General features: G+C 43.7%; 2 protein-coding genes across 2 annotated transcripts; both read left to right on the forward strand.

Moving 5' to 3' along the window:
* Window positions 1–490: 490 nt before the first annotated feature.
* On the forward strand, window positions 491–11,885 carry LOC119385867 (uncharacterized). Its single transcript, XM_049414139.1, has 7 exons — window positions 491–576; window positions 1,027–1,338; window positions 4,218–4,407; window positions 7,207–7,382; window positions 8,013–8,252; window positions 10,912–11,295; window positions 11,877–11,885. The coding sequence occupies exons 1-7, from the start codon at window positions 529–531 to the stop codon at window positions 11,883–11,885; spliced, it is 1,359 nt and encodes a 452-aa protein (XP_049270096.1). The 5' UTR covers window positions 491–528.
* Window positions 11,886–15,070: 3,185 nt separating this feature from the next.
* Window positions 15,071–18,695, forward strand: LOC119385869 (uncharacterized). The gene is made up of 2 exons (XM_049414140.1): window positions 15,071–18,146; window positions 18,637–18,695. The coding sequence occupies exons 1-2, from the start codon at window positions 15,071–15,073 to the stop codon at window positions 18,693–18,695; spliced, it is 3,135 nt and encodes a 1,044-aa protein (XP_049270097.1).
* Window positions 18,696–20,674: the final 1,979 nt, after the last annotated feature.

Consider the following 20,674-nt stretch of genomic DNA (forward strand, 5'->3'; position numbering starts at 1 on the left):
CTGTGCAACCAACAATAGCTCTTAAGTAAAATCTGTTGAAGCAATTTATCCTCAATTTCTCCTCCTTTGAGATGCCAACTTTGTTATTGCTGATATTCAATGGAATGCGAATTTAATAGCGAGGATTGTTTGATTTTTACATAAAATTTTGTATATTTGCACCCCTATACTTAACAACCTGATGTGTTGGCAACTTCTTATTTCTAGAAAAATTATTCGTACTTTATTATTCGTAATTATTCGCCAAATAATTAAGTCATTTCAGGCTCGCATACTGTTAGTTTTTTCATTTTGATTTCATTATGGGATGCCTTGCCAGACTGCACTTTGCAATTAAGCGGAATAATGGTATTCACTCTGGAAGTGGTTCAAGCTTCCGTTATGGCACCTAATTGTAACGTGTAATTGATCATACAATGCTGCCACATTTATGTTTCAATGACTATTTTTGTGCAGGATCAAGAGGGTTGATCCCAGGTGCATATGCGGAGAGGGCTTGAAGTTGTTCGAGCAATTGGAAATCATGGCATGGACCTTGCTCTAGTTGTTCACTTGGCTAGGACATTTGCCAAAAAGGTGTGTGTTGACATCTCCACAGCAGCAGCAGCAGCAACCTTGTGAATGTCCTGAGAAGTGGAGGTACTAGCTGCAAGGCATGGATGGCAACATTTGCATACTAATTTTCATGGTTTTAATGATGCAAGGTTACAAGCTGTTTCAGGTATGCTATTTTCTCTGGACTAATATAACAATATAATCTTGCCAAATTGTCAAGCTGTGTCATTTGAAGTCTCCTCTCTCAATGATTAGCTGTTACTACTCTGATTCTTCTCTCTCTCATTTTGTTGCTCTCTGTTGCCGTCTTGCCGAGCTCTTTTCGTTGGAGTGTAATGCATATCTTTAGCTGTCATTTGCAATAAAGTTATCATGATGAAATCTTAGATAGGATGGTATGAGTATTTACTGAAAGTGGATAAAGAACTGCCCGATCGGTGGAAAAGCAGTTCTTTTGTTTGTGGCATGCAGTCTTCACTCAGTTGTGCCGACGGCCTGGAGGAAGAAGTGAAGGCCTTTGAAAACCAAGCAACACACTACTGGGAGGCTGTGCTCACCAAGATTGAAACACACCGCATCACCTTGAGTCCAGTGACACCATCAGGCCGCCTGTTCTGCATGCCAGGTAACTGTGCTGTGAACAGCCTGCAGGAGCTGAGACACATCAAGCAGGAGGCCCAGATGTTCCTGGCTGTGGGTGCCATGAATGCAGGCTGCCTGGATGAGGCAGCCAAGATGTTTTCAGGGCTGACTACTGCACAGGCTGCATATTACACAGCACTAGTAAGTAGGCAGTGATGTGAACCTGTACCTGTAGTCCTCGTGAAATAGTTCACTGATTTTGGATTTTCTGAGCGGCTGCAAAAGTTTACGAACAGACCAGGCGCTGGCAGAACTATTAGTGTTTTGTGTGTGGTCTCAGTGGAACTGATCCGAGATTTCAGACAGCAAGGGGTCCTGAACCATCCCTCATGCTTGGTAAAAAAAACACATGCATACTGCACAAAGCCAACATTGCTGTGAACAGCTCAGCTAAATCTTGTAGTTATGGGCAGCAAGGAGGCTTTACCAGCAGAGTGCAAAGTTGCGACTTTTTCAAATGCCCTCCTTCATACAGAGGCTTGCTTTCACTTTCTTCTGGGCTGTTGGCACCAGCTTTATTTCGTCAGAGAGCACATTGCTGCTAGTTTCTGCGGACATTTCGGTCAGATGCTCTTCTTGCCATGGGGTACTGGCACAGTAGTCTATAGCGGGCTAAAATTACACAGTAGCAATGGTAGCGTGCACTGGAATTTCACCAGAAGTGAAGAAACATGTTTCATGACGCATGCTGACGTAGCTTCTTGATCCTCTGCCATCCCTTCCTCTGTAGCTTCCAGTGCGCTTGTCAGGACAAAAGAAGAGCGGAAGTGCCTCAACCAAGTGTCAAACCCCTGTAGCTCCGCTCATACTTGATGAATTAAAAAAATGTTTGCAGTAATCGAATCATGAGGCAATAAACTCTGATACTGAGGTCATGTGATAATGACTTGGAAAATTGCTTCAGGCCCCTTTAACTCGGAGAAAATTTCTTACGGCAACGAAGAGAAAGCTATGCAGACAAAACAACACTTTTGAGAATAGGTGCGAAATTTCATTAACGTATTTGCATTTGTTTGAGCTAAGTGAAGGAAACACGTCTTCCCTACTACAGCACTTGCATTAATGTAAGATCTCTCAGTGTAAAACTTTCTTTTTTTTGCTTTGTTATTCTGTTATTGGACAGAAAGAAGAAGTGATGGAAAAACTGTCCAAACTGTCAGGAGTAGCTGTATTGATTCAATATCTGCTTTAACAAATTCGCATACTCCCCATGCCAGTAGCTTCCCCTTCATTGTCATGTGAAGTTGTCTGTAGGTATAGCTTGGTCTCAGTATCTCTTATATGAGATGTCAGTTTTGTAAACATTTTATTTCCATGGTAATTATGGTGAAGTGATCTTTCTTGTCCAGGAACACTGCAGAGAAATCTTTAATCTGTTGCTATTAAAATTTATTACGTGTTATAGCGAGTCCGTGGAAATATAAGAGGTTGTGTTCGGATGGGTGCAGTGAGGCTTGTGCAGTGACCACCTTAAACTTCTGTGAAAAATTATTTTCCTGCATGAATGCCATGAACAACAAAGCCAGTCTCAGTATTGTGAGAAAAAGTTTTGTATGCTTGGAAAAAAAAAGGTGAATGGTAGGTCAAAAGTACTTCCTGCAGTTTGGCCAAATCAACATTTCAGTTAGCTTCTAAAAAGACAGTGTTGTGGCTACGACCTTAAAGGAAGTAAGGTTAAGACTGGGTCAGTAGCATTGATTGTGTTATGTTGGTATGTTATCTTAGTGTTACCACCTTGGTATGTAAAAAAGTCATTGTAAATGTGAAACTTTTCATGATATTACCAATATTTAGGACCTTTTCCCTTTAGAACTGTGCAGGGCACGGTTTTAAAATTTTGTCAACCGACTTGTGTAGACATTTTGTCACCATTTGATGTAAATACTATCTGCGTCCTCGATAATGGGACAAAATCGACAAATAGGTGTTCAAGTTAAGGCATTTTTCTCAGTTATCGTTATTTTAAAAAATCTTTTTCAAAAAGGGCCATCTTCAGTTATCCAGAAAACTTTTCAAATTGAGTCTGTTGACTTGCACTACCACAATCTTGGAAAGAAATGTTGCATAATCTCTTTGGTTGTGTAATTATGAAGCTAGCAATGTGAGAATCATTGAGACTGCTGCTGTTATATGTTTGGCACATGCGTTCTTGTTGTTCACAGGTTTCTTTTAATTTGTGACACTGAAACTTTTCAGCATTCATTGTATAAATGTCAGATGTAAGGACTGAGCATGCTGTTAGAACACAAGCAGTCAGCCATTCTTCTCACCTACATTCACACACAGATAACTTAAGGCCCTTTTGAAACAAGCTGTCTTCTCGTGCCATATTCATTAAGTTTGCTTACGAGGATGAAACAAAAGATGTAAACAAAAAATGTAAACAAAACGTGTGCATACAGGTGAAAAAAAAAGACAAGCAATGGCATTAGCATGAATGATGAAAGTGTGTGCCATATGCATGGAGTTACTTAGATGGTGTGCTGATGCCGTGGTGGCTGCGGAATTGTGCTGCTAAGCTCAGGTGCATGCATGGTTTCGATTTTTAGCCATGGTGACCTTATTTAAATGGGGACAGGAGGCAAAAGTGCAAGGATATATAGGTGCTTATTTACCGCTTCCTTGCTACTTTGTTATCCCTAATTACTTTTTTTATCCTGGACTTCTCTTATCAATATATCTCAATTCCCCTGAGCAAGTGAACTCTCTCCTTTGCCGCTCAGTAATATTTGTTACTCAGAGGGTTCTAGCATGGAGAAACATGGCAAAATGCTGAAATGCAGCCAGCTCTTCCCTTTCAGTGCAGTAAAAGGAAAAGTACTCTGGACAAGACAGGCTCATCCTTGGCCATTTTTACTGGAAATGCATGGACGAGTGCAGCTTGTCCGCGGCATGAGACATTACAGAACCCCAATGGTCAGAATTAATGCAGAATTAGCTGATCTGCCACGCCCCATAATCATATTATAGTTTTGGAACATAAAATTCCAGAATTTAATTTAATGGTGTGGTGATGATAGGTGATGGAGAAGATGGCTGAGTGCGAGTCTCCCCGACGAGGTGCACAGTACGCCTTGCTGCAGAAGGAACGGGCAGCACTGCAGCTTGCCCTGGAGCGTAGCTGCCACGAATCTGACTGGACCTTGGCTTCCACGGTGTCTGCGCTTTTGGACAACCTACAGGAGCGCATGAACCACACCAGTTTCACCAGTGAGTAGTACAGTCAAACCTGCATATATCGGATTCGCCAGAAATTGGGAATTAGTTCGGCATATTGTAAAATTCGATACAAAACTTTTAAAGTATTTACCACATTTTCGATGTAAATTTCAGTACACAAGTTGGCTTCATGGCACTGCTTCGTGATAATGCAAAGTTGGCAGTTTCACGGCACTTAGCGAGGATTTTTTCTTTTCCTGCGGTTTGTAGGTGGGGGTGTGGTTTACGTGCAGGGGTGGGTTATGTGCAAAAAATATGGTGGTGATGTAAACGGCACCTCAGCATGTTGATACACAGCTGTGCATTTTTGTCAGGCGCCGGAAGCCTTTAGTCTGCCTTCTTGTGACATTGTATGCAAAGGGGACATCAAATTTCTTTTTTCCACATTCAACTGTGTTGATTATCACAAACTTGGTGGAGAACAGCAGGTTCTTCCATTTCACGGCAGCCCTCACATTAAAGAAGAGAGTGGAAAGTCGCTAGAGAAACTAATGGCAATCGTGCATGACAGGCCGATGGGCGCGACAACGCGGAGAAAGCATGTGGTTGCAAACAGTAGTTTCTACTTGCTCTGCACAGCACCCTCCTAATCACACTGCTTGCTCTGCTAAATGCAGGAAAGCCCCCTTCCACGAGAAAAAGCCAACTTCTTGAGGCGTACTGCAGAAACCATTGTGCAAAAAACGAACAAGGGACGAGATGATGCCAGGACAAGTGCTAACTTTCCATAGATTCCCCTATGCGTTGACGTTGTAGCATTGTCATGTTCGGAAATAGTTCGATATAAAGGATAATTCGATCTGCCCGAGGTCAGTATAGTCAGCTTTGACTGCATTAGCTTATCAGTGCTTGTTTCAATTATTTGGTTTTTGTTTTCACCTGCATCATAGAAATGTAAAACAGTGTGCACAGATACAACAACCTGGGAAAGAGCGAAAGGTGGGGAATGGATTTCTTTGTTAGACACAACCCAATGAATCACGTTGTAGACATAACCTTGCATTATTAGGTTGTGTCTAAAAACACAACCTTGGAAGACATACAGGTTCTATGAGTCTGACATATTGAGCCATACAGACTTTGGAATTGATGCAATCCTCTAAGATATTTTGGTAAATTAATAATGTTACTTTTTCATCTTGTCGTGGCCCCCTTGTTTCATTTTCTAAATTTATATTTTTTTGCCTGCAAAATAAACCTTTAAGTAGCAAAAGTTCCAGTTCAGCTTGCCTTTGTCGCATTTTTCTTCATTGTATTTTCTTTTCCTAATGCCTGTGCACCAGCTAGCTTAGCAACATTCCTGCTGATTTCTGGTTTTTCTCTCAAGCTCTCTGTTGGACCTGAAATGCTAGGGGTATATTTTTCTTTTTAGCAATGTGTATTTTAAATTCACTAGCAAACACAGAGGGCAAATACTTCTGTTACATTTATTTAATTTGTTCCCATTGATGCATCTGCCAGTCATAAAAATGCTGGAGTTGCTACTTCGTCGTAAAACTTCATGAAGGCGAAAGCCTTTTATGTCTCACAGAGTCAAATTTTTGAAATTTGGCAAGACCTGACAGTACATCGCGAGACTTTGTTTGGCGGCGGTGTCAACATGAATGATGCAAAATAACAGCTAAGTAATGAAAGTTGGTCAAAAGTCACATGATACTCAAGTGCATGTTTGTGTGCCAACAGCGTACCAAAATTTAAGCCTTACATAACATGATGTAACATGAAAAGTAACATGCCCTCATCATGACACCACAGATCGCCACAGTTTGTTATGTCATCACATGTCATCGTCGCTTGGTCAAAGGTGGGCGGATTTCAGAGGCAGTGCTAAACCATGTGAGGTGTAGAAAGCTTAGAATGCCATCGATCCAGGACGCAGTGCAAAACCAAATTAGGGGCACAAAGCTTTCAGGGGGGGAGGATCAACACGATCAACTGAGAAGAAAAAGAAATGGGCTTTTGTCTTCAAGTCGTCTTAGGCGAATGCATAGTGGACTGTGTGACATTTTTATATGTACTGCATCTGCCTATTCGCTGACACTATGTTTTTTACAGCTTTATTATGGTTCTCCTCTTGCTTTTTCAATCATCATGCTGTGTTGTTTGTGGGCAAGGCAGTTTACAGTATGGGATTAGTTGCAATTCTTGCGGCTACTTCGGAAACTTTTGCAGTAGCAGCCTGTTATTGTTTAATGTATGGTGTGATGACCAAACATAACGGGCATCATTCACAGCATTCAGCTTAGCCATTGATAGAGCTTATTATTATGGCTGCCATGTTTATTAGTACTACTGCTCTTGTACCTAAAGTTTGCCCATGGAATGCAAGTATTATCTTTTTTTTTCCAACACATATAGGGCACCACTAAATAATTGCATTGGTAGATATTTTGGATAGTTTGGATAGATTTTTAGAATAATGCGCTCAGTACATCCTCACAAACATCATAGAGTTGACCAATGAGCTGGTGTGACAGTGGTGTGACATAGCACAGTGATAATGATTACAATATTGTGCTATATTGTTCTGTCAAGCATGCCACAATCTGTGATGTTAACTATCTCGATTGAAGGTGAACTTACAGCTCTGAACACAACACACACACAAGTAAGGAAACAATGGAATGATTATGAAATTAAAATGGTGTTTAAATTTGCTTGTTTGTATGAGTCTTGTCCTATCATCTTCTTGCTTACATTGTGTCTTTCGCTGGTTTTTCACCTTGAATTATGTAATGGCTGTGGACATAAATAGGCTGACAATAATGATGATTATGTGTAATTTTGCAGGTGGCTGCTCTGACGACAGCGATGGTGAACTATCAAGCGGCGGACAGGATGATTTCCCACCTCGGTCGGCCCACTCTAACATTAGTTCTTCACGTTGGCCTCGGAGCAGCACCCCCAAGCCAGATAGAAGCTTCTATCCAAGATGCACACCACCAAAGAAGCTTTCTATTTCAGAGGTATGCATCTTGGGTACAATGAGTAATGAGCACTTTGTCAGAAAAAGTAAGATGCACCTTAGCCACAAGACTGATTGCTTTACAATTGTCCAATGCTTGATTCAGGAGGGCAGTATAGCTATGCCAAATGTGCCAAATTGCCAACTTCTTTTGTTTGCCCGTTGTTGATCATGTTTTTCTGAACTGACTGTCTTGCCTGATGTGTCACAGCTGCACGTAAAATGCAGAAGTTGACTCTGAAATCTCAGTACTGACAAAAAAAAAGTTACACCTATTACACACCTTTGCGCTCTGCTGTAGAAGCCTAAAAATATGTTGTTAGTAAAAATGGCCTGAGCAAAAGCACTTTTTGAGTGCTGTAAAACTGCTTGTACAATCTGATCATCCTTTAATTGTTGTGAACTCCTTGATGCCCTGACCAGTGCTACCCAGTGAAGTAAGTTTCAGGGCTTTGCGCCTTAGAATAAGGTGCGAGGTTTAGGCTGAACCTGCTTTTATAGCTGCAGTGCACTACAGTCAGCTTTGTGTTGTTACCAATAGGCCATCCTTAGATTTATGTGAACTTTAGATTCATGCAGCAAAGTGGCCTGCTTAACCAATTTAGTAATTTATCTTGCCCATCCACTGCAGGCGACCCCTGAGGCGCTGCCACATCAGCAAAATGTAGATGCCACTGTGGAAGCACCTGCCTTTGCCCGACAAATTTTGGAGCTGCAGCTGCGCTCTGTATCACTGCACCAGGAGCTGGCAGTGAGCCAGCTTCACCAGATGCAGGAGGCCAGTCAAAGCATGATCAAAGATCAACTTGACACTCACAGGACTGTCCTGGCTGAAGTCAAGCAACAAAAGACTGTTGTGGAGCACATCATGGTTGGCCTCTATTTTTGAATCTCATAATTCGCATTCCAGTATTGGAATGTAGAAAGTTGTCCTTACTTCTCTCCTCAAAATGTTTTTTATAAAGTATAGTGCAGTTCAAGATATTTTTTGCTGTTAACACCTCTGATTGCGATCAAATCCAATTGGTATTGGCTTTCTTGACTGTGTTCAGCTGTTTTCTATAGCTTGCTAATCACGATAGATAAAGCTCAAACCTGATTGGGCTCAGATATGTGATCAAAAGTGCACTGTGTGATGTCCGGGTTTGTCTTTTCTGGTAACTGGTAATAGGTCTTCATCTAGACGCTGTGATAAGAAAAGAAATTAAGGTAGCTTTGCACTAGGGGTGCCAAGCCTGAAGGAAGTGCGGAGCTGGGCAGCCTTCTTTGTTTCTCTTCAGTTTTCTCTTTCTTTCCTCCTCTCTTTTTCTGTTTTTTTCTGTCTTTTTTCTCTTTTATTTCTATTTATTTCTTCCTCTCCCTTTATCTATTGCTTTCTCTTTCTTGCTCTTTCTATTTTTCTTCCTATTTTTTTTTTCCTTTCTTTCTCTCACTTTCTACTTCTCGCTTGCTTCCTCTTTTTTTCGGTTTTTATACGTGGTTTTGCCTGCGTTACGCCAAGCAACGACAGCATACATCAGCATACGACAGCCTGGGCCCCTAAAGTGCTCCGCACTTATCATCATCAAGGCGCTCACAAAAGGAAGGAGACTTCTCCTTGGTGTGAGCGTGCACTCAATATGCTACGTGGTTTTGCCTGTGTTACGCCAAGCTACGACAGCATATGTGACAGCATATGGCAGCATATGACAGTCCGAGCCCCGAAAGTGCTTCGCACTTAAAAAAAAAAACAAAGAAAACATGCTGTTACTATTTATTACAAATGAAAAAGAACTGCAACTGTTTTCTTAAAGGGGCTGACAACTGGCCTGAACGTGTGATGAGATCCTGATGAAATTCGAAAGTCCGTCGATTATAGTGACAGAGTCTAACATTCTTCTCACAACTTTAAAAGAATTTCTATCTTTAAATTGCGTTTGAAAGTCACGAAAACTGATTCGTCCGTGAAGGAGCCATTCGCATTGCTGTGTGTAGTCTGCTGTTGTTTAGGCAGGCCATAATTTGTGCTTAGAAATAGAGTATGCTTTTATCAGGCATACCCACTTTATTCCATGCTTATCACAGGTTAAAAGGAGTTTACACTAGTGTAAACAAAAGCCTGTGTCGAACTGTGGGGGCATGTGGGGCATAATCGCTGTCATATTGCAGCATGTATGCAAGTACAACTTCATCGGTGTTGCAGATAAAGAAATTCTGAGTAAAAAGCGTTTCACAGCGTTTTTCGCGTTACCATACTATGATAGGAGTCTCTCCGACCGGTAGACGTTTCATTGCACTGAAGAAAACATGTTCCATAAAAATTGCTTGCCAGTCCCATTAAGCACATTTCATTTGATACGTCAAAAATTGTGCTGACAAACCAAAAGTTGATGCTTCAATATGGAAACCTAAAGCTCCCAACAGGATATTTGACATCTCGCGCATCACTTTGCCAGATTTTATGCATTACAAGGTTGCAAAATAAAAATTCATGTGCTGTGCAGCTCGCACTGGCATACTCTGAGATCCATGAGTGCGTTGCGCCTAGCACTACTAGATTCGAGCTTACATCCCGCAAGCATTAGATGCTAAAACCAATTGCTGTGAACCCTTCGATTGCCAGTTAAGCTTCTGAATATGAGCGGATACAGAAATGCTTGAATAATATGGTAGTACATCTAATGATGAATATGGTAGTACATCCAATGATCACGTTTTAGACTCCTGCATTGTGAAAAGAACTTAATGGATGTGTGCTTGGTCTCTTAACACAGCACAACAACTTTTATATTGTGTATTGTTACGCATATTCACCACATTCAAAGTGCCTCACGTGCCATTTCAGTGCTGTAAAATGCAATAAAGCTAAACCTTGACGAGCTGGTAATGCTTCATTTCAGATATTATACAGTTGAACCCCTGTATAAGAGGCACTGATGTAACAGACAACCGGGTATAAGAGACACCAGTGCGCCCATATCAAAATAGGGGTTAATCAGAGAATGAGAACATAGTACAAATGGGAACATTTCTTGGAAACGCTGTTTATCAGCCAATATTTTTCGAAAAGCTTTATTTATCAATGGGAATTCACTACAAAAACAAGCCCAAAATGGCAAAGGCTGATCAAATGTGCAGAAGTAGCGATTGCATGAAATTGTGCAATCTTTTAGTACCTTTTCCACTGCTAGAGTACTAAAAGAACTCATTGCGTAGTTAATATCCATTAGGTGGTGTCAAGTGCCTTCTCAGCCCCGGCCCCCCGCCACTAAGGCCCCTAAGGTCAACATGCAGTGCAAGGACAAGGAATTGGAAGGGGTGCCTATCCCCTCCTGTCTCCCCTGTTCACATGCCTATAGGTAATCCTAAATAAATATGTGATGATTTAGTTGGTAATAAGTACTGAATAACTAGACTGTAAGCAGTAAGGCCTAACAATGAATGCAATTCATAGAAAAGAATTCCATTTTCTCACGATTCTTCAGCCTTTGTTACCCTTTATTAAGGTATGATGTGAACAGTATGCACGCTTCACTGGTTTCTTTTCACAGAAAAAAGTTGATGAGGTGGCTGCAAGGACTGTGCCAGCAGCAGACGCTGCATCCTGCTCGCAGCGCCAGAATGAAGGCTCTGAGCCATCCACTGGCCGTGGCTCAGATCGTGACTACTCTCACCGTGGGGCACCAGCTTCTGACAGAGCAACACCACGAACTGCAAGAGGCCCGCGCCATGCTTCAACACCACTCTCTGTCCCATGCATGCAAAGCCCTGCATATGGAAGCTACCCCATGCCTTACTTTGGCTATCCACTTGCATTTCCACAGTGGGGTCAGCCTCTGTCGTACAATTTTCCATCGCAGCCATTCTTTTCATCACGTGGCACCACAGCCATAACAAATGTGCCAATTCAAAGCTTTCCTGGCTTGCCGGGACAGGTGAGAACACTCACTTGTGCTACTTTGGCCATATATAACTCGAGGTGGTTGGAATTCGTTGAAAAAGTGCTCTCGTTTAATTATATTGGCATGGAAGTGGGGAAGAAGGTTTGGTTTTGTGGACTTTTGGAATATAGGGTGCAGTTGTTGTGCACCTAATTCTTAGAAATAGCCTGCAGCTACAAAAAAACTTATCAATTTGAAATGTGTTTTCATAGCCAAACACCTTGCCATGGAGCTATTCTTGTTTGATACTATTCTGCACAACTGAGTGACGTCCTGTATAGATGCAAGGCTTGTTTTAATTATACTATCAACATAAAAATAAACACGAACAAAGAGTAAGTGATTAGAATTGCCTGTTAGGCATAATTATACATAGAAGTCAGATGTAGAATTGTTCTGTAGCTGGCCTCTAAACATGGAGTAGTACCAAATGTATGCTTGGAGATTTAGTTAAGCCACTGCTGCAAATGCAGGTGAACTTGAAAACAGAACCACACATTGAAACAGTTTTTGGAATTTCTTGTATTTTCAATCGTGCATGCTGATAGTGCATGCTTCTGCGATGTTGTGAGCAGTATTCCTGAGTGATACATCTTCAGTCTGCGTACTGTCAAGACAGACTAATTTTGAGATGGTCCTGGTATGCACTCGTGGCATGCACATGTGAAGCAAAGTACAGTTTAAAACTTCTTTTCCGTCTTTCTCTTCCTTGCCTCAGGTTGCACATTATGTTAGCCACCAGCCTCCATCTACCTTGTTTGCCAGCAGTGCTCCATCTCACTTTGCAACTGGTGATGTGGGCCAAATGTTGGCCTTTAGTCACAGGGCAGAACCACAAGCTCCAGCTCCTGCACCAGCCCCTGCACCAGCCCCTGCACCAGCCCCTGCATCAACCCCTGCATCAGCCTTTGCATCAACCCCTGCATCAGCCTTTGCACCAGGCCCTGCACCAGCCTCTGCACCAGCCCCTGCATCAGCCTTTGTACCAGTCCCTGCACCATCCCCCGCACCAGCCCTTGCACCAGCCCCTGCACCATCCCCTGCACCAGCCCCTGTACCAGCCCCAGCACCAACCCCTGTACCAGAGTACAACAAACCATCAATGCCAGCAGTGTCCATACATCCTGATGCTGCAGCAGCGCCAGCTATGGCATCGCATGCTCCTCGCACATTTGAGTTTCATGCACTGGCTGGTACCACCAGTGCCGTGCCTGCATGGGGAGGGGGGGATGGTTTCTCACAGGCTGTGCCTCCATCTCTTCTCACCACTGCTTTCACTACTGCAAGTAAAGCGGCTGCATCCTGCCAGGCTGGTTGTGCACCTCAGCCAGCAGCCCAGGAAACACCAGCAGCATTAACCTCTGCTCCAGAAGAACAGGCACTGTCCACTGCTGTTGACACAGTAACAGAAAGAAGGAACCAGAGATTATTGGTAACTTTTCATTTTTCTTGATGCAGCATGGTCACACAATCTTTGAACCAAAGTTGAATGCAAGTTTAATGCATGTAATGTTTTTTCCTTTCAACATTTGTGTCCTGTACTTTTCAACAAACCTCGTAGTATTATTCTGTATATCTGTCTTGCTGTTTAAGTGAGAAGCTCACAACAGTTTAGTTCTTATGGTACTGGGTTATAAAGTATTCCCTCTTTTCTTTTTCTTTCCAGTCCGCGCATGCAATGTCATTAGACATCAACCATCTGCCTTCGTCGACACTTTCTGCCAGCAGTGGACCGTTTCACTTGGCAAGTGGGGATGTGGTCCAAGCGTCTGCTAGGCACCATACAGAGCCACAGCTCTCAGCGATTCCTACAGTGGTGCTACCAAATTCAGTGTGTCCTCCACATCGCCACTCTGTTTCTTGGCAAACAACCCCAAACAGCAAGGGTGCAGATAACAGCACTACCTCACCTGTGAGCACATTGACTACTTGTGCAGTGAGCAACATGTCTGCTGTGCTTTCAGCCTCTGCATCATGCTTCAGTACAACAAGAACTGTGCTGTTGCCCTCTTTTCTCGAGTCCACAGCAACCACAACTGCAACTACAGCACAATTCGGGTTGCCAATGCTTGCATCCAGGACATCTGTAGCTGCAGTCACTGAGTTGCCAATGTCAGCATCAAGGTTTAGTGGTACCGAAATCTCTCTGGCATCCTCAGTCTCTGGACCCACAACAAATGCCAAGGCGCCTACTCAGTCATTAAACTTTCAATTAGTTACATGCAGTGCTGAAACGTTCATGGCAACTTCCTCGTCATTGCAAACAGCCTCTTTGTTTGGATCCAAAGTAGCCACTACAGCAACATCAACACTATCATTTGGCTCAGCATTGGCTGTGTCTACTGCATCAGTAACTAATGTTACCGAGTTGCCAATACCAATATTAAGCATCAGCTCCTCCAAAATGGTGTTGGCACCTTCTGTTTTTAGACCCACAACGGACACCAACGCAATGTCTACATTAGACTTGTCATTATATGCATCTAGTGCATCAAATGCTGAGGCCACCTCATTGTATGGATTCAAAACAGTTACCACAGCAACAGCATCACTATCATTTGGTTCACCAGTGGCTGCGTCCGCTGCATCAACAACTGAATTTCCTGAGTTGCGAATACCAGCATCAACATGCATCACCCCCAGAACGGTGCTGTCACCTTCCATCTTTAGACCCACAACAAACACTAAGGGGACACTTAACAAGCACACATTGCCATCGGAATCCTTCTTTGGATCCAAAACAGTGTACACTGCAACACTGCCATTACCATCGTCTAGTGCAGCAACTGCTATGGCAACGTCAGAGTCTTCAGCAACTTTGTTTGGGTGCAAAACAGTGTCCACAGCAACACCAGCAGTGTCATTTGGTTCAGCTGTAGCTGTGTCTACTGCATCAGAAGTTACCGAGTTGCCAGTACCAACACAAAGCTTCAACAATCTTGAAATGGGGCTCGCATCTTCTGTTAGACCCACAAGAGACATCAAGGGGACGTCTACAAAAGACATGCCATTACCTTCATCTAGTGCATCATCTGTTACAGCAACATCATGGTCTTCAACACCCTTCTTGTTTGGATCCAAAACAGTGTCCACAGCAAAACCAGCAGTGTCATTTGGTTCAGCTGTAGCTGTGTCTATTGCATCAGAACTTACTGAGTTGCAAAAACCAGCATCTAGCTTCAGCACCGCTGAAATAGGTCTAGGATCTTCTGCTCGACCCACGACCGACACCAAGGGGACATCTACAGTAGACTTGCCACCATCATCTAGTGCAGCAACTGGTATGGCAACGTCACAGTCTTCAGCAACATTGTTTGGATCAAAGACAGTGCCCACAGCAACACCAGCAGTGTCATTTAGTTCAGCTGTCGCTGTGTCTACTGCATCGGAGGTTACTGAGTTGCCAGTACCAACACAAATCTTCAACAACCTTGAAATGGGGCTCGCATCTTCTCTTAGACCCACAAGAGACACCAAGGGGACAGACTTGCTATTATCTTCATCTAGTGCAGCAACTGTTATGGCAACATCGTGGCCTTCAGCACCCTTCATGCTTGGATCCAAAAGAGTGTCTACAGCAACACCAGCAATATCACTTGGTTCCGCAGTAGCTGTGACTACTGCATCAGAAGTTACTGAGTTGCCAGTACCACAACAAAGCTTCAACAACATTGAAATGGGGCTCGCATCTTCTGTTAGACCCACAAGAGACACCAAGGGGACATCTACAGAACACTTGACATTACGTTCATCTAGTGCAGTAACTGCTATGGCAACATCATTGCCTTCAGCACCTTACTTGTTTGGATCCAAAAGTGTGTCCACAGCAACACCAGCAGTACCATTTGGATCAGCACTAGCTGTCTCCACTGCTTCAGTAGTTTCTGATTTGCCAACAGCATCAAGCTTCAGCACCCCTAAACTGGGACTGGCACCTTCTGTTACATCAACTACAGACACCAAGAGGACATCTACAGAAGACCTGCCATTACCTTCATCTAGTGCATCAACTGTTATGGCAACATCGTGGTCTTCAGAACCCTTCTTCCTTGGATCCAAAACAGTGTCTACAGCAACACCAGCAGTGTCATTTGGTTCAGCAGTAACTGTGTCTACTGCATCAGAAGTTACTGAGTTGCCATTACCAACATCGAGCTTCAGTTCTTCTAAAAAGGGGCTGGCATCTTCTGTTAGATCCACTACAGACACCAAGGGGACGTCTAAAGACGACCTGCCATTACCTTCATCTAGTGCATCAACTGTTATGGCAACATCGTGGTCTTCAGAACCCTTCTTGCTTGGATCCAAAACAGTGTCCACAGCAACACCAGCAGTGTCATTTGTTTCAGCTCAAGCTGTTTCTACTGCATCGGAAGTTACTGAGTTGCCAGTACCAACACGAAGCTTCAACAACCCTGAAATGGGGCTCGCATCTTCTGTTAGACCCACAAGAGACACCAAGGGGACATCTACAGAAGACTTGCTATTATCTTCATCTAGTGCAGCAACTGTTATGGCAACATCATTGCCTTCAGTGCCCTACTTGTTTGGATCAAAAAGAGTGTCCACAACAACACCAGCAGTACCATTTGTATCAGCAGTAGCTGTCTCCACTGCTTCAGTAGTTTCTGATTTGCCAACAGCAACATCAAGCTTCAGTGCCCCTGAAATGGGACTGGCACCTTCTGTTAGACCCACTACAGACACCAAAGCGACATCTACAGAAGACATGCCATTACCTTCATCTAGTGCATCAACTGTTATGGCGACGTCGTGGCCTTCAGCACCCTTCATGCTTGGATCCAAAACAGTGTTTACAGGAACAACAGCAGTGTCATTTGGTTCCGCAGTAGCTGTGACTACTGCATCAGAAGTTACCGAGTTGCCAGTACCAACACAAAGCTTCAACAACATTGAAATGGGGCTCGCATCTGCTGTTAAACCCACAAGAGACACCAAGAAGACATCTACTGAAGACTTGCCATTACGTTCATCTAGTGCAGAAACTGCTATGGCAACATCATTGCCTTCAGCACCTTACTTGTTTGGATCCAAAAGTGTGTCCACAGCAACACCAGCAGTACCATTTAGATCAGCAGGAGCTGTGACTACTGCATCAGAAGTTACCGAGTTGCCAGTACCAACATCAAGCTTCAGCACTTCAAAAATGGGGCTGGCATCTTCTGTTAGATCTTCTACACACACCAAGGGGACATTTACAGAAGACCTGCCATTACCTTCATCTAGTGCAGCAACTGCTATGGCAACGTCACAGTCTTCAGCAACTTTGTTTGGATCCGAAACAGTGTCCACAGCAACACCAGCAGTGTCATTTGGTTCAGCTCTACCTGTGTCTACTGCATCAGAAGTTACTGAGTTGCCAGTACCAACACAAAGCTTCAACAACCTTGAAATGGGGCTCGCATCTTCTGTTAGACCCACAAGAGACACCAAGAAGACATCTACTGAAGACTTGCCATTACGTTCATCTAGTGCAGAAACTGCTATGGCAACATCATTGCCTTCAGCATCTTACTTGTTTGGATCCAAAGGTGTGTCCACAGCAACACCAGCAGTACCATTTAGATCCGCAGTAGCTGTCTCCACTGCTTCAGTAGTTTTTGATTTGTCAACAGCATCAAGCTTCAGCACACCTAAAATGGGACTGGCATCTTCTGTTACATCAACTACAGACACCAAGGGGAAATCTACAGAAGACCTGCCATTACCTTCATCTAGTGCATCAACTGTTATGGCAACTTCGGGGTCTTCAGCACCCTTCTTGCTTGGATCCAAAACAGTGTCTACAGCAACACCAGCAGTATCATTTGGTTCAGCAGTAACTGTGTCTACTGCATCAGAAGTTACTGAGTTGCCATTACCAACATCGAGCTTCAGTTCTCCTAAAAAGGGGCTGGCATCTTCTGTTAGATCCACTACAGACACCAAGGGGACATCTACAGAAGACCTGCCATTATCTTCATCTAGTGCATCAACTGTTATGGCATCGTCACAGTCTTCAGCAGCTTTGTTTGGATCCAAAACAGTGTCCACAGCAACACCAGCAGTGTCATTTGGTTCATCTGTAGATGTGTCTACTACATCAGAAATTGCTGAGTTGCCAGTACCAACATCAAGCTTCAGCACCCCTAAAATGAGCCTGAAAGCATCAGCTGGCTTGGAGACAGCAACGTGTCAGCCACCATTGCCCAGCTCATCTGAAGGCTCCTCACCTTTGTCCTCCAGTGAGAAGAATGGTACAGAAGCAATACCAACTAATAACGCCTTGACTTCAGTATCATCCAGCATGCTTTCCGGTGCATACCCACAGCCACACCTTCCTAGACAAAAGGTGTCAACTGGCACAGACACGGCATCATGCCAGTCATTCCAAGTTGCAGGTTCTTTGCCGTTCTCCTCATATGAGAAGAATGGTATGAAAGAAGTGGTACGAGCTGCAGATGGCCTGTGTTCCATTTCTTTCCGCAATGATGATTATGCTTGCAAACTTTCCTGTGTGAATCTGGAGCAAGAGATTCCAAAAGGAAAAGCATTAACTGGCCCAGACATAGCAGCATGTCAGCCACCACTGAACAGCCCAGTCACAGACTCCTCACCTTTGTCCTCAATTGAGAAGAATGGTAAGGAAGAAGCAATATCAGCTGTAAATGACCCGACTTCAATTTCATCCAGCAATGATGATGTTGGCAAGCTTTCCAGTACGGAGCCAGAGCGAGAATTTCCAAGAGAAAAAGTGTTGACTGGCCTAGACACAGCAGCATGCAAGCCACCACTGACCAGCCTTGTGACAGATTCCTCACCTTTGTCCTCAATTGAGAAGTATGGTAAGGAAGAAGCAGTATCAGCTGTAGAAGGCCCGACTTCGATTTCATCTAGCAATGATAATGGTGACAAGCTTTCCAGTATGCAGCCAGAGCGAGAAGTTTCTAGAGAAAAAGTTTTGACTGGCCCAAACACAGCAGCATGTCTTCCACCACTGCCCAGCGCTGTGACAGACTCCTCACCTTTGTGCTCAATTGAGAAGAATGGTAAGGAAGAACCAATATCAACTGTAAATGGGCCGACTTCGATTGCATCCAGCAATGATGATGTTGGCAAGCTTTCCAGTACTCAGCCAGAGCGAGAAGTTCCAAGAGAAAAAGTGTTCACAGGCCTAAACACAGCAGCATGTAAGGCGCCACTGACCAGCCCTGTGACAGACTCCTCATCTTTGTCCTCAATTGAGAAGAATGGTGAAGAAGAAGTAATACCAACTACAGATGGCTCGACTTCGATTTCATCCAGCAATGATGATGATGCCAGCAATCTTTCCAGTACACACCCAGGGCATGAGCTTCCAAGAGGAAAAGCATCAGCTGACTCAGACACAGTAACATCTCAGCCAACCCCAGTTACGGGTGCCCTGTCTTTCTCCTTTGGTGAAAATAATGGGTGGAATTGTACTGTAAAAGCAATACCAGATGATAGTGAACCAACTTCGGTTTCATGTGATAAGGATGTTTATGTCAGCAAGCTTTCCGGTACAGATCCAGAGCATAAGCTTTCAAGAGAAAAAGCATCAACTGACTCAGACACAGCAACATCTCAGCCAACCCCAGTTACGGGTGCCTTGTCGTTCTCCTTTGGTGAAAATAATGGGTGGAATTGTAGTGTAAAAGCAATACCAGATGATAGTGAACCAGCTTCCGTTTCATGTGATGATGGTGGTTATGTGAGCAAGCTTTCCAGTACACATCCAGGACATAAGCTTTCAAGAACAAAGGCGTCAACTGGCTCAGACACAGCAACACGTCAGCCGCCCCCAGTTATGGCCTCCTTGTCTTTCCCCTCTAGTGAAAATAATGGGAGGAATGGTACAAAAAAAGCAGTACCAGATAATAGTGACCCAGCTTCGGTTTCATGCGATGGTGATGATCATGTCAGCAAGCTGTCCAGTAAACACCCAGATCCAGAAGAACAGCTGTTCGTATTTGGTGTCACTCTGCCAAATAGAAAACAGTTAAGTGCTGTTGCCGCTGTCCATGTTGAAATACCATCTGGAAAGGATTCATCTGTTACATATGCAATTTGCGGAGGCCTAAATGTAAAAGAAATGTCATGCCAATTGACTAAATCTGGTGGATGCTTGTCTGTTAGTCCCCAGCACGTGGAGGAAACTTCGGAGGACTCACAGGAAGTTGGCTCATTTGCTGCATTGGCTACTGTGAAGGGAGAACCAACTTCCAGCTTTTCAGTGAGCTCTTTGTCTGTGTTTCCTACCATCTCTCAGGAACTTGGATTTACAGAGCCACCTGCAGCATCAAAGTTGACTGTTTCTGTTTCGAGCTCACCAGGGGGCACTGTAAACATGGCGCACAGTGCATCAAGAAGCCATGTGTTTGAATTCGGTGTGACACAGCCAAATCGGAGCGAACCTGCTCTGCTTGGCTCCCCATTTCGTGGTACTGTCAGCTCAGAAGAGAATATGTTCACTGTAGATGTATCTTGTGGCCCCCCAAAAGAGAAAACGGCTTCTGGAAACATTGCCTTGTCTGGTACTGCACTGGAAGGAAATTTTGAGCTGGCTGATATGGTGACACCGCAGGAGCACATAGCTGGCCACAAGCTTACATCAGATGGAGAAATACATGAAGCCTCTCAGAACTTGCCACATAGTAGGCTGTCTGGTGAAATCCTTAAGCTGCGTCAATATATTGCAGAAAAGAAAGATGTGCCTACCTCCAATGGTGTGGGCTTCTGTCCCAACAATCTCTATTCAGAAACTTCAGCAGTCATGTCCAGCCCTGAAGCAGGACTATCGACTTCTACATCTAGGCCTTTAACCACCACCTCTGGGCCATCTTCAGTCCTAGCTACCAGTACACCCATGACAACAGCATCAACACTGGCAAGTGGAATGGTATTTCATCCTTTTGTTTTACTAGGATTCTTATAGTTTATGTGAGGGCATGTGTTCATTCAGACTGGCACTTGTGCCTTTCTAGAGCTGGCATGAACATTAGGTTCAAGTTGCAGTGCATAGATAGCCAGCAAGTGGGAACAGCTTCATGTGCCTTTTGTACAGCCTGCGAGAATAACTTCATGCAGTTTCAATATTGAAGTTTTGACTGTGTTGTGGCACAGAAAATGATATGAACGCCTCAATTATGTCATGCTGGGTTTCTGTAAATGCTATTGTAAGGGAAGTGTTTACACAGTCTTGTCTGTGCACTGATCTTCTGTTCCCAGAAATAAGTCTTTTTAAAATGCACTGGGAGAACGATATGCTTGCTTGCCATTGCAGTTTCAGTCTAAACAAGACGGAAGTACAGGGAAAGGCGGAGGCTTGAAGAGGTGAAAAATTGTTGACTAG

This window comes from Rhipicephalus sanguineus, chromosome 3 (assembly GCF_013339695.2).
Source record: "Rhipicephalus sanguineus isolate Rsan-2018 chromosome 3, BIME_Rsan_1.4, whole genome shotgun sequence".
Taxonomy (NCBI): Eukaryota; Metazoa; Arthropoda; class Arachnida; order Ixodida; family Ixodidae; genus Rhipicephalus; species Rhipicephalus sanguineus.

Bases quoted from the DNA above. Each gene is read 5' to 3' on its own strand.
- LOC119385869 (XM_049414140.1), top strand. From the start codon at position 15,071: ATGGCAACATCATTGCCTTCAGCACCTTACTTGTTTGGATCCAAAAGT. The intron at 18,147-18,636 runs GTAAGGAAGAAG...CAATCTTTCCAG, and splicing joins GTCCTCAATTGAGAAGTATG to TACACACCCAGGGCATGAGC.
- LOC119385867 (XM_049414139.1), top strand. From the start codon at position 529: ATGGACCTTGCTCTAGTTGTTCACTTGGCTAGGACATTTGCCAAAAAG. The intron at 577-1,026 runs GTGTGTGTTGAC...TGTGGCATGCAG, and splicing joins CTAGGACATTTGCCAAAAAG to TCTTCACTCAGTTGTGCCGA. The intron at 8,253-10,911 runs GTTGGCCTCTAT...TTCTTTTCACAG, and splicing joins CTGTTGTGGAGCACATCATG to AAAAAAGTTGATGAGGTGGC.